Raw genomic sequence first — 14,465 nt, forward strand, 5'->3', positions numbered from 1 at the left:
GGGGGGGGCGGGGGATCACGGCCAAACCCCATCCCCCCACACAGGTCCTTAGATCGTGACGAGGAGTGCAATCCCTGGATGATGTGTTCCTGTGGCTCACCCAAGAATGCTGGGCCCACATTATTTGCATGAGCCAAAGGGAAAAGTGCTGCGGATGCTGGGAATCTGGAATATAAACAGAAAGTGCTGAAAATACTCAGCAGGTCAGGCAGCATCTGTGGAGAGAGAAACAGAGTTAACCTTTCGGGTCGATGACCTTTCGTTATTATTTAAGTGAGTCCTGAGGCCTTTTTTTCTCATGCCAGCCTCAGGCCTCCAGGTTTGGGTCCCATCGCCAGCTGCATAAGAACATAAGAAATAGAAGCAGGAATTGGCCCTGCTCCGCCATTCACTAAGATCAAGGCTGATCTTCGCCCTCAACTCCACTTTCCCGCCCAATCGCCATATCCGTTGATTTCCCCAAGAGTCCAAAAATCTATCTACCTCAGCCTTGAATATGTTCAACGATTCAGCATCCCAAACTGGGCGTCGGCAAATATCCAACTCTTCCGGCAAAGTTACGGCGGTGGAACGAGAGCAGCTTCCAGGAAATTCCCAGATGGTTGTGCCGATCTCTGAGCTTTACTATCTGTCAGTTAGTGAAGGCAGCTGAATTGGGTCCAATTGCCCACTTTAAAATAAACTATTTCATAACTCTCAAGAAAAATATATTCCAGCGAGGAGGAAAGGGTGTAAAAGAAAAGATAGCCATCCGTGGCTAACTAAAGAAATAAAAGATGGTATCCAATTAAAAACAAGGGCATACAATGTGGCCAAAACTAGTCGGAGGACAGAAGATTGGGAAGCTTTTAAAAGCCAGTAAAGAATGACTAAAAAATGATTAAGAAAGGGAAGATAGACTATGAAAGAAAACTAGCGTGAAATATAAAAACAGATAGTAAGAATTTCTACATGTATATAAAAAGGAAAAGAGTAGCTAATTAGTGACGGGGAACATGGAGATGGCACAAACTTTGAACAAATATTTTGTATCAATCTTATCAATCTTGTTGTGCGAGGCCCCTTGGGGAAGAGTGACCATAATATGGTGGAATTCTTTATTAAGATGGAGAGTGACAAAGTTAATTCAGAAACTAGAGTCCTGAACTTAAGGAAAGGTAACTTTGATGGTATGAGGCACGAATTGGCAGGATTAGACTGGCAAATGATACTTAAAGGGTTGACAGTGGATAGGCAATGGCAAACCTTTAAAGATCACATGGATGAACTTTAGCAATTGTACATCCCTGTCTGGAGTAAAAATAAAACGGGGAAGGTGGCTCAACCGTGGCTAACAAGGGTTAGTGTTAAATCCAAGGAGGAGGCATACAAATTAGCCAGAAAAAGTAGCAAGCCGGAGGATTGGGAGAAATTTATAATTCAGCAGAGGAGGACAAAGGGTTTAATTAAGAAGGGGAAAATAGAGTACGAGAGGAATCTTGCCGGAAACATAAAAATGACTGCAAAAGCTTCGATAGATATGTGAAGAGAAAAAGATTAATGAAGACAAATGTTGGTCCCTTGCAGTCAGATTCGGGTGAATTTATAATGGGGAACAAAGAAATGGCAGACCAATTGAACAAGTACTTTGCTTCTAGTGAGAAGGAGGAACTGAAGGATATCCTTATTAGGCGGGAAATTGTGTTGGGGAAATTGACAGGATTGAAGGCCGATAAATTCCCAGGGCCTGATAGTCTAAATCCCAGAGTACTTAAGGAAGTGGCCCGAGAAATAGTGGATGCATTGGTGTCGAGGAAATTTAGCTTAAATTAACTCAGGCGGAGACTTTCAGAATTTGCTTCGAGAGAAGTTTATTACTAAAGCTAACAAGATATCTTGGAGAGCTTGCTTGGACCGTACCAAGGCAAAAACTCTGCCGTACAGGCAAATTGTCCCTATCTTTATACAGAAATTGAATACAGAAATATAAAAGGAATCTTATTCATTAGTCCCGCGACTACAAAGGACGTCTCGGGAGGTACACACTCTATCTTTCCTTGCATAGTTTCTCTCTGTTCACAGTCTGATAAGAAAAGGCAAAAGGAGACTTCCTTTTAATACCAGATGGTCACCTAGTTGCATCTCTAAGTTTCAAGGCTAAAAAAACGTGGCTATTTTTCTAGTCCTATTATTTCTTTAAGCATAGCAAAAACAGAATTTAACCCTTCCCTTTTCCATAAGCCATAGATTCATAGATTCTTTCTTCCACAATTGGTGATAATTTTCCAACAGTCTATCGACTCTGGATCAGTTCCTATGGACTGGAGGGTTACTAATGTAGCACCACTTTTTAAAAAAGGAGGGAGAGAGAAAACGGGTAATTATAGACCAATTAGCCTGACATCAGTAGTGGGGAAAATGTTGGAATCAATCATTAAGGATGAACTAGCAGCACATTTGGAAAGCAGGGATAGGATAGGTCCAAGTTAGCATGCACTTATGAAGGGGAAATCATGCTTGACAAATCTTCTGGAATTTTTTGAGAATGTAACTAGTAGAGTAGACAGGGGAGAACCAGTGGATGTGGTGTATTTGGACTTTCAAAAGGCTTTTGACAAGGTCCCATGCAAGAGATTGGTGTGCAAAATCAAAGCACATGGTATTGGGGGTAATGTACTGACATGGATAGAGAACTGTTTGGCAGACAGGAAGCAGAGAGTCGGGATAAATGGGTCCTTTTCAGAATGGCAGGCAGTGACTAGTGGGGTGCCGCAGGGCTCAGTGCTGGGACACCAGCTCTTTACAATATATATTAATGATTTAGATGAAGGAATTGAGTATAATATCTCCAAGTTTGCAGATGCCATTAAACTGGGTGGCGGTGTGAGCTGTGAAGAGGACGCTAAGAGGCTGCAGGGTGATTTGGACAGGTTAGGCGAGTGGGCAAGTACATGGCAGATGCAGTATAATGTGGATAAATGTGAGGTAAAACACGAAGGCAGAATATTATCTGAATGGCGGCAGATTAGGAAAAGGGGAGGTGCAGCAAGACCTGGGTGTCATGATTCATCAGTCATTGAAGGTTGGCTTGCAGGTACAGCAGGCGGTGAAGAAGGCAAATGGTATGTTGGCCTTCATAGCAAGGGGATTTGAGTATAGGAGCAGGGAAGTCTTACTGCATTTGTACAGGGCCTTGGTGAGGCCCCACCTGGAATATTGTGTTCAGTTTTGGTCTCCTAACCTGAGGAAGGATGTTCTTGCTATTGAGGGAGTGCAGTGGAGGTTCACCAGACTGATTCCTGGGATGGCGGGACTGACATATGAGGAGAGACTGGATCGACTGGGTCTGTATTCACTGGAGTTTAGAAGGATGAGAGGGGATCTCATAGAAACATATAAAATTCTGACGGGACCGGACAGGTTAGATGCGGGAAGAATGTTCCCGATGTTGGGGAGGTCCAGAACCAGAGGACATAGTCTTAGGATAAGGGGTAAGCCATTTAGGACTGAGATGAGGAGGAACTTCTTCACTCAGAGAGTTGTTAACCTGTGGAATTCTCTGCCGCAGAGAGTTGTTGATGCCAGTTCATTGGATATATTCAAGAGGGAGTTAGATATGGCCCTTGCGGCTAAAGGGATCAAGGGGTATGGAGAGAAAGCAGGAAAGGGGTACTGAAGGAATGATCAGCCATGATATTATTGAATGGTGGTGCAGGCTCAAAGGGCCATATGGCCTACTCCTGCACCTATTTTCTATGGCCCCAAGTTTCCACACGCGGCAAAACAGGCACCCCTCCGAGCTGGGCACCCGTTTTTCGCGCCGAAAACGGCGCCTGAAAAAAAACGCGGTATTCTCGAGCGCTTTGCAGCTCGATGTCTGCTTGGCGCGGTGCCCAGGGGGGCGGAGCCTACCACTCGCGCCGATTTTGTAAGTAGGAGGGGGCAAGTACCATTTAAATGAGTTTTTTTCGTGCCGGCAACCCTGCGCGTGCGCGTTGGAGCGTTCGCGCACGCGCAGTCTGAAGTAAACATTGGCACTCGGCCATTTTAAAAAGTGCTGCAGAAAAAGTGAAAATGTGTTTATTGAACCCTTGCAAAGGCTTGCATTTTAATTTTCTTCATATTTCTGTGTGTGAGGGTGAGGGAGTGCATTCTGTAATTAAAGATAGACTGTGATAAACGGGACACATGCACTTGTTTGAGACTATTCAAATTCTTTGTAGCTGTTCAATTTTTAACATTTTTTAATAAAACCACATTGCCCTTCCATGATCAGCACTGAGGCTTCTTGCAGCTTTCGCCCCCTGCCGTCCGTCGGGCCCGTCGGGAACTGCTGCCTCCACTTCTGAGGCTTCCTGCAGCCTTCTCACTGCCTCCCCCCCCCCGCCGTCGGGAACGGCTGCCTCAACTTCTGAGGCTTCCTGCAGCCTTCTCACTGCCTCCCCCCCCAGCTGTTGGGAAACCGCTGCCTGAAAGGCCTGCCTGAAGCACTTTCACACAGGTAGGAACATGGTTTATTTAATCTTTTCTTTGCTTATAAATTTTTATTCAGGTTGGATTTATTTGTATAATATTTGTATAAGTATAAATAAGGATTTATTGTAGAATGTAATGACTTCCCTTCCCCCCCTCCCCCCCCCGCCCCACCTAGTTCCGGACGCCTAATTTGTAACCTGCGCCTGATTTTTTAATGTGTAGACAAGGTTTTTTCAGGCCTACAAAAATCTTCACTTGCTCCATTCTAAGTTAGTTTGGAGTACGTTTTCACTGTGGAAACTTTCAAATCAGGTGTCGGTGGCCGGACACGCCCCCTTTTGAAAAAAAAATTCTGTTCAAAAGTGAAACTGTTCTATCTGACTAGAACTGCAGAAAACTTAAATGTGGAGAATTCCGATTTCTAAGATACTCCGTTCTCCACCAGTTGCTCCTAAAAATCAGGAGCAAATCATGTGGAAACTTGGGGCCTATGTTTCTATGTTTCTATGTTTCTAAGAACATATAAGGTATTGGTGAGGCCACACCTGGAATACTGCGTACAGTTTTGGTTTCCATATTTACGAAAGGATATACTTGCTTTGGAAGCAGTTCAGAGAAGGTTCACTAGGTTGATTCTGGAGATGAGGGGATTGACTTATGAGGAAAAGTTGAATAGGTTGGGCCTCTACTCATTGGAGTTCAGAAGAATGAGAGGTGATCTTATTGAAATGTATAAGATTATGAGAGGGCTTGACAAGGTGGATGCAGAGAGGATGTTTCCACTGATGGGGGAAACTAGAACTAGAGGGCATGATCTTAGAATAAGGGGCCGCCCATTTAAAACTGAGATGAGGAGAAATTTCTTCTTTCAGAGGGTTGTAAATCTGTGAAATTCGTTGTAGAAGCTGGGACATTGAATAAATTTAAGACAGAAATAGACAGTTTCTTAAATGATAAGAGGCTATGGGGAGTGGGCGGGGAAGTGGAGCTGAGTCCACGATCTTATTGAATGGCGGAGCAGGCTCGAGGGATCATATGGACTACTCCTGTTCCTATTTCCTATGTTCTTATGTTCTTAAAAGCAGCTGGATTGATGTGTATAGAACAGGTATCAAGGATTAGAGAGAGATTAATAGCATTGATTGATTTTTTTTTTGCTGAGGCAGTAAGTGAATGATCTTCTAGTGGTGTAAGACAGTTCTAAATAGATATGGATTGATCGAAATCTTCCCAGCTACTTATCTCCCCATTGGACTCCATTTTCACGAGTCAGCCAAATCCATAAATTAGCACAAAAATCCAGTTAAGTGCATACTAGTAACTTACTAGTTACCCCTCGTGGGGGAATCTAGAACTAGGGAGCACAGTTTCAGAATATGGGGCTGCCCATTTAAATCGGAGATGAGGAAGAATTTCTTCTCTCAAAGGGTCGTGACTCTTTCCCCAGACAGCTGTGGAAGCTGGGTAATTAAGGTGGTGATAGACAGATTTTTGAACGCTAAGGGAATCAAGGGTTATGGGGAGCGGGCGGGGAAGTGGAGTTGAGGCCAAGATCAGATCAGCCATGATCTTATTCAATGGCGGAGCAGGCTTGAGGGGCCAAAAGGCCGACTCAAGCTCCTATTTCTTATGTTCTTATGTTCAATTGGAAACATTGCACATACTGCAGGGACTCGAATCTAGGCTGACACTCTAGTGCTGTGTTGAGGGAATGCTGCACTGTCGGAGGTGCCGTTTTTTGGATGAGACGTTAAACCAAGACGGACGTAAAAGATTCCAGGGCACTATTTTGAAGAAGAGCAGGGGAGTTATCCCTGGTGTCCTGGCCAATATTTATCCCTCAATCAACATAACAAAAAAACAGGTTGTCTGGTCATTATCACATTGCTGTTTGTGGGAGCTTGCTTGTGTGCAAATTGTCTGCCGCATTTCCCACATTACAACAGTGACTACACTCCAAAAGTACTTCTTTGGCTGTAAAGCGCTTTGATACGTCCAGTGGTCGTGAAAGGCGCTATATAAATCCAAGTCTTTTTGTAACCAAGCTCCACTGACATAGCCTCTTGTCCTTCCTGTTCCAGTATTATTTACGAAGTGACGGGAATGTGGATGTTCGGCAGACAGTTGTGCAAGGTCTGGATCTCCTTCGATGTCATGTTCTGCACGGCCTCCATCGTCACCCTGTGTTTCATCAGCCTGGATCGGTATTGTTCGGTCGTCACTCCTTACCACTACTCAAAGAGGATGTCTCGCAAAAGGTCAGTGAGTGTGTTTTACCCGTCGCTCCGTGTATCAGTGAGCAAAGATGCAATGTGTTGCCTTTGATCATTCACATCCTTTCTCCTTAGTAATAGTGGTAATTGACGTGTTTCATAAGTGCTGGCAGTCTCCCACACTGTTAGTAATGGCCCATCATGGGTTGTGATGTTCAGTGCCTAACCTGTCTGGTGCCCTTATCATCATCATCGTAGGCAGTCCCTCGGAATCGAGGAAGACTTCCACTCTAAAAATGTGTCCTTGCGTGACTGAACAGTCCAATACGAGAGCCACAGTCCCTGTCACAGGTTGGACAGATAGTCGTTGAGGGAAAGGGTGGGTGGGACAGGTTTGCCGCATGCTCATTCCGCTGCCTGCGCTTGATTTCTGCATGCTCTCGGCGTAGGACATCGCTATATAAAAGCAAATGTAGTTAATTGTTGCTACTTTTGACCATTAAATAAGGGGAGTTGTTATTATTTTGCAAACTTTAAAACAAGGGGAGTTTGGGGGTTAGGGGGTGGGGAAGGTTTAAGAGCACTGGAAGTATTGGGAGTAGCGAGGATCCGGCAATTTTGGGAGCCCTAAGCTCTGGAATTCCCTCCCTAAACCTCTCTGCCTCTCTCCTCCTTCAAGACGCTCCTTATAGCCAAACTCTTTGATCAAGTACTAATATCTCCTCTTGTGGCTCGGTGCCAAATTTTGCTTGTGAAGCGCCTTGGGATGTTTTATTACATTAAAGACGCTATATAGTTGCAAGTTGTTGTTGTTGTTGACACGGTGCAGCAATCTTATGAAGGTGGGAAATGAAACCCAAATTGCTCGTGGTCCCTTTCGAATCACATCCCTCATCATATTCCTACCTGTTAGCCTCTTCCCTGACCCGACAAGTCTACCTGTTAGGATGGATGGGCGGGCAATTGGGGTGCAAGTAAAACACGCGGCCTAAAAGAATGCAGAATTTTGGGCGTCGGTGAGTTACGCACTTAACTCTTTTACTGCCAATTTTTCCCAATTCCATACGTTCATTTATAGGTTCCCTCGCCTGAACGTATCTCTGCCCACAAAACTGGCCCCGCCCCCAGGTTACAAATGCAAGCGTCCTGCAGTTGCACGGGTTCGAAGGCCTCCCTCAAACTGCGGCCAGAATTTCAGGCGCACAGGGAAACAAAGTCATTTTTCCGGTGTTTTATTGAAGATCTTTGAGCGTTTATTTTTTAAATTTGTCCTCACTGAGACCGGTTCTGTATTTTCTGTTTCTTTCATTGCATTTTTACGGCATAAGTATAAGTCGCGTGTCAATCAGAAGAACCTCCCTAATTGCAGCATCTAAAACATCAGTGCCTGATGTGCATTAATGACGGTTAAATGAGTCAAAACATTAATCTTCATACTTAAAGAAGGAAATATATGGTGTGGGTTCAGCGCCTTCCTTGGGCCCTGATTGTTTACTACAACAACAACTTGTATTTATATAGCGCCTTTAACGTAGTGAAACATCCCAAGCCACTTTACAGGAGTATTATGACAAAAAAATTGACACCGAGTCACATAAGGAGAAATTAGCACAGGTGAGCAAAAGCTTGAGAAAAGAGGTAGGTTTTAAGGAGCATCTTGAAGAGGAAAGAGAGGTCGAGAGGTGGAGATGTTGAGGCAGGGAGATCCAGAGCTTGGGGCCCAGGCAGTAGAAGGCACGGCCACCAATGGTTGAGCGATTATAATCAACGATGCTCAAGAGGGCAGAATTTGAGGAGCGCAGACATCTCAGGGGGGTTGTGGGGCTGGAGGAGATTACAGAGATAGGGAGGGGCGAGGCCATGGAAGGATTTGAAAACAAGGATGGGAATTTTGAAATCGAGGCGTTGTTTAACCGGCAGCCAATGTAGGTCAGCGAGCACAGGGGTGATGGGTGAGCGGGACTTAATGCAAGTTATGCTGATTTACACCTATTTTAAGCTCGGGGCTATTCTAATGAGATTCGCAGGAAATCTGAGCGTAACTCAACATTGGCAGAATGGGCGTGGGTTTGGGCGCATTTTCAAGTCTAACTTCCGGGTTGAGCAAATTCCAGGTCGCGGTCCTTTCCAAACCCTCACCTGTGACAAAGAACTGCGCTCAACACACGCGCGCGTTGCAAAATTGCGGGTCGACAGTTTTCCAATTGCAGCTCATCTGCTGATGAAAACCCTCTTCCATGCCTTTCTTACCTCTACAGTTGACTATTCCTGGTCAGAATCCCATCCTCCAACCTCCATAACTCTGCTGCCTGTATCCTAACTTGCACCAAGTCCCTGTTCACCCATCACCTGTGTCCTCGCCAACATACATTGGCTCCCAGTTGAGTAACAGCACGATTTTAAAATTCTCATCCTTCCATGACCTCCCCCCGTCCCTATCTCTGTAACCTCCTCCAGTCCTACAACTCTCCGAGATCTCTGAGCTCCTCTAATTCTGGCCTCTTGCGCATCCCCGATTTTAATCACGCCAACATTGGCTGTCGTGCCTTCAGCTGCCAAGACCCTAAGCTCTTGAATTCGCTCCCTAAACCTCTCCGCCTCTCTACCTCTTTTTCCTCCTTTAAAGTGCTCCATAAAAAACTTTCATCTGCCCTAAAATCTCCTTATGTGGCTTGATGGAGAGACTGGATCAACTGGGCCTGTATTCACTGGAGTTCAGAAGAATGAGAGGGGATCTCATAGAAACATATAAAATTCTGACGGGACTGGACAGGTTAGACGCAGGAAGAATGTTCCCGATGTTGGGGAAGTCCAGAACCAGGGGTTACAGTCTAAGGATAAGGGATAACCCATTTAGGACCGAGATGAGGAGAAACTTCTTCACTCAGAGAGTTGTTAACCTGTGGAATTCCCTGCCGCAGAGAGTTGTTGATGCCAGTTCGTTAGATATATTCAAGAGAGAGTTGGATATGGCCCTTACGGCTAAAGGGATCAAGGGGTATGGAGAGAAAGCAGGAAAGGGGTACTGAGGTGAATGATCAGCCATGATCTTATTGAATGGTGGTGCAGGCTCGAAGGGCCAAATGGCCTTCTCCTGCACCTATTTTCTATATTTCTATGATAACGCTCCTGTGAAGCACCTTGGGATGTTTTGCTACATTAAAAGTGCTATATAAATGCAGGCAAAGTTTCGGAAAGTCTGCTGTTTGAGTTCTCCAGATGGTCTCGTGGGTACTTGATGAAGTCATACAGACCAGAAATTGAAAGATTCAAATGCTGGATGTGTGTGTACAGGTTAAAAATTAAGAATAAATTGGGAAGTGGGGCATTTTTACACATCGGGTCATAAGTTATAAAGCCTTTGAAGCTGACGGATTAAAGAGATAATTTGCTGTGTCTGTGGAAATAGAAGGAATCGAGGGTTATAATGAGATCATAGAATCATAGAAGTTTACAGCATGGAAGGAGGCCATTTTGACCCATTGTGTCCATGCCGGCCAACAAGAGGCTATCCAGCCTAATCCCACTTTCCAGCTCTAGGTCTGTAACCCTAACAGGGACTTGGTGCACTTCAGGTGCACATCCAAGTACTTTTTAAATGAGTTGAGGGTTTCTGCCTCTACCACCCTTTCAGGAAGTGAGTTCCAGACCCTCACATCCTTCTGCGTGAAGAAATTTCCCCTCAAATCCCTTCTAAACCTTCTACCAATGACTTTAAATTTATGCACCCTGGTTGTTGACCCCTCTGCTAAGGGAAATAAGCCCTTTCTATCCACTCTATCTAGGCCCAATGGTGGCTGGGTTGAGATCAATCAGAAAGGGATGAGGGATGGAATTTTCTGAGACCCCCAGGCCAGCAATAGGGCCTTCCTCAGTGGGCGATGTATTGGAAAAACCATGGCTGCATTGCCACAATTTTCTGACTCTCCAGGTCAACGGGAGGGTAATCGCAGATAATCCATCCGTGATATTTCATTCAGTCCATCCCCAGTCCGCAAACCCCAAAGCAGTGCTTCAGAGTATTTCACGTGCCATGTTGAGTTTCATGCTGCTTAAAAAAAAATTCTGATGTCGTTCTCATTTTTGCAGATGCATCGTAATGGCGGTGACAATTTGGGTCTACTCATCGTTAATATCATTCCTACCTGTGATGCAAGGGTGGAATGAAATACCAGGCGTCGATTTCGACGCTGGCACGGAATGCGTCTTCGTGACCAACTGGACATTCGCCATCGTGGCTTCCGCCTTGGCCTTCTACATTCCCTTCCTGATCATGTGCAGCATGTATTTCTTCATCTACCGGGCGTCTCGGCTGAAGGCCACCAGGATCATGTCACAGACTCTGGACCTTCACTACCACCCCGACAGCAAGCGTCCAAATAACTTGCAGCTGGAAAACAAGGCCACCAGGACAATGAGCATCATTATCTCGGTCTTTGTCATGTGCTGGCTCCCGTACTTTGTTCTCAACGTCTGGCTGGCGGTGCACGGGACCGAGGAGACCGGCGGCGTCATCACACACGTCTTCAAAGTGATAACCTGGCTGGGCTACTGCAATTCCACCATCAACCCCATGCTGTACGCCTTCCTCAACCGCGACTTCCAGCGGGCGCTGAAGAAGCTGCTGATCTGCCGACGCTGGAGGTCACAGGTGGACATTGGAGAAGACATGGTGTCCATTGTGACCTTCTCAAAGACTGCCCAAGAGGCTGAGTACAATACCAGGGCGACCAGCATTCCCAATGGCAACAAGAGCAAGTCGAAGCAATAAGAAGAGTTTCCATGGGGTGAGATGAAGAGAGGCGGGAGGAGGCTCATGTGGAGCATAAATACAGGCATGGTCCAGTTAGGCCGAAGGGCCTGTTCCTGCGCTGTAAAGTCTATATAATCCATCGTGTCCTGTCTTTCTTTTTTAGTCGTTCCTGGGATGTGGACATCGCTGGCAAGTCCAGCATTTATTGCCCATCCCTAATTGCTCTTGAGAAGATGGTGGTGAGCTGCCTTCTTGAATCGCTGCAGTCCATGTGGTGAAGGTATTCACATACAATGCTGTTAGGGAGGGAGTTCCAGGATTGTTGCCCAGCGACATTGAAAGAATGTTCTATATATTTCCAATTCAGGATGGTGTGTGACTTGGAGGGGAACATAGAGATGATGGTGTTCCCATGCTCCTGCTGCCCTTGACCTTCTAGGTGGTACAGGTCACGGATTTGGGAGGTGCTGCTGAAGAAGCCTTGGCAAGTTCTGGCAGTGCGTCTTGTAGATGGTACACACTGCAGCCACGGTGAGCCGGTGGTGGAGGGAGTGAATGTTTAAGGTGATGGATGGGGTGCCAGTCAAGCGGGCTACTTTGTCCTGGATGCTGTTGAAATTTTTCAGTGTTGTTGGAGCTGCACTCATCCAGGAAAGTGGAGAGTATTCCATTACACTCCTGACTTGTGCCTTGTAGATGGTGGAAAGGCTTTGGGGAGTCAGGAGGTGAGACACTCACTGCAGAATACCCAGCCTCTGACCTGCTCTTGTTGCCACAGTATTTATGTGGCTGGTCCAGTTAAGTTTCTGATTAATGGTGACCCCCAGGTTGATGATCTTGGGAGATTGGGCGATGGCAATGTTGTTGAATGTCAAGGGTGGTGGTTAGACTCGCGCTTGTTGGAGATAGTGATTGCCTGGCACTCATGTGGCACGAACGTTACTTGCCACTTATCAGCCCAAGCCTGAATGTCGGCCAGGTCTTGTTGCATTGTCTGAGGAGTTGCGAATGGAACCGGACTTTATTTCCTCCACATTATTATGATCATTGTACCTCTCATCTTCTCTCTTCTGTTCCGTGTAAGTTCCAAATGTATCGTCCGACACTATCTACTCCTTTGGCAGTGTGTTGAAATTAAGCTCGATTGGATTGTCTCCTACTCCTACTCATTCTGTCCCAAAACCTCAGAAACGTGGATGTCTTTATCTCCCTCAGCCTTTCCTCCCACCTGCAGGCTATGGACCTTCAAAAGCCCAGCTTGCTGCCGCAACGTCTTAATATAACTTATCTTCTCTGCTGGTATCTTGAGTCTTGTGGTGTCCTTCACTTAGGTTTCTCAATAGGTAAAAAAAAAAATCTAAGGGGGTGGGGGAAAGAGAAACATTCCTCACCTCATTGCACAGCTTTGAGACACTTTTGTAAAAGCAGTTGAACTTGGCTCATGACTTTTCCATCTTACACGTGATGCTATGTTAAGTGTTACGCAACCTCGTTAGGACAGCTAAATTGCATTAACTGCTGAGGACCGTATTACAATTCATACAAGACCCTGAATAGGTTGGCAACGTGGTGTAAAAATAATCTTGTGTCAGCTCCTGGTGCTGTTCCATGTTACTATCTCATTGGCTAACGTGACAACAAGTATTTTGCAACAGGAGCCAATTAACCAGCGCCAGATTGAAAAACAGAACGCAGGATTGAAAGACCCCATTGCATGTTCCTCTGTCCAGTTCCACCTCGCTCTCTCTCTCATGCTCCACAATTGCTTTCACTGGCAAATATCTGTCCAGTTCCCTGTTGAATTTGCTGACTGTACCTGCCTTCGCTGCCCCCCTGCACTCCATTCCACACTTTCACCCCTCTCGGAGTAAACCTAAACTATTTGTTCACCTTCCTTCTTCTGAGCTTGTGCTTGCTGTGGAAGTTTTTTTTCCCCTCTGGATGACTTGAATAACATTAGAATGCCATAGAATGCTCTCGCATTACTTGGTAGGCAAGTCCAGTGTGGGACTAAGCCATCAAGATCAAGGAGACCCAGGTTTGATCACTGGCCCACGTTGAGTTAGCTGATCTCATCTGATCTCCGACAGATCAGGCTGGTGGATTATCCTTGCGTTGACTCTGCCACGGACCTATTTAGGTACGTAAAGCAGTTGCTACACCCAAATCGCGCCCAAATTCAGGTCATTAAGTTTTAGGTCATCAATATTCTTGGCCATAATTTGCATGGAAGCCATGTAGCCATGTAGTGAGAGTAAAGCACAGATAAATGAAAGGCCATTCAGGATAATGACCAATCATTTACAATTTCAGGTTGCAAGCTGCTAAATGTATGGGACTAGAAATTGGTTGATGCCATGCCCGTTGCACCAAAGCAGCCAATGTGGCGGGTGGCGTGCTCACACACATTCCATGCTACAAGTGCCATTTTAGTAAAGGCAGAAAAGGAGGCGTCCAGGGCCCGTTCCTGAAATAGGCCTTAGACCTTTGCACATGCACATAGGGAGGGCCTAACGAGCCCAGCTTTGCAAAAAAATTGGATTGCCAATTAAAATGTAGTTAAAATGTGACTTAACCAGTGGTCCTTCGAGGACCTACTTGAGGGCGGTTGCCGGTGACGCAGCATCCCACAATCAAATGTCAAATCACCAGCAAGCTGCCTGGGGACACAGTTTATGCAAAGGAGGCCAGGTGCCCCAGGCCTACTTGTTCTGGCACAGGGATTTGTTCAACACATATCCTCATTTTCTTATTGTTTATGGTGGAAATTGTCGAATAATTTTACGGTATCATGAACACATTACATTTTCTCATTTTTCCCTGAAAAGTGCCTTGGGATGTTTTTCCACATTAAAGGCACTATTTTTAGGTTGATGTTATAAATCATCATCATCATCGGCAGTCCCTCGAAATCGAGGAAGACTTACTTCCACTCTAAAAGTGAGTTGTCAAGTGACTGAACAGGCCAATGCGGGAATTACAGTCTCTGTCACAGGTGGGACAGACAGTGGTTGAAGGAAAGGGTGGGTGGGGAGTCTGGTTTG

The 14,465-nt window shown here is 45.6% G+C and overlaps 1 protein-coding gene across 1 annotated transcript in view; it reads left to right on the forward strand.

Annotated features, from left to right (window-relative positions):
• LOC139228528 (D(5)-like dopamine receptor) overlaps window positions 1-11,439 on the forward strand; it is a 35,606-nt gene extending 24,167 nt beyond the window's left edge. Inside the window, exons 2-3 of the mRNA XM_070859608.1 lie at window positions 6,537-6,713; window positions 10,758-11,439. Coding sequence (XP_070715709.1) covers window positions 6,537-6,713; window positions 10,758-11,439 — 859 coding nt within the window. The remainder of the gene's footprint in view (window positions 1-6,536; window positions 6,714-10,757) is intronic.
• The last annotated feature ends 3,026 nt before the right edge of the window (window positions 11,440-14,465 follow it).

The sequence above is a fragment of the Pristiophorus japonicus genome, chromosome 2 (genome assembly GCF_044704955.1).
Source record: "Pristiophorus japonicus isolate sPriJap1 chromosome 2, sPriJap1.hap1, whole genome shotgun sequence".
NCBI lineage: Eukaryota > Metazoa > Chordata > Chondrichthyes > Pristiophoridae > Pristiophorus > Pristiophorus japonicus.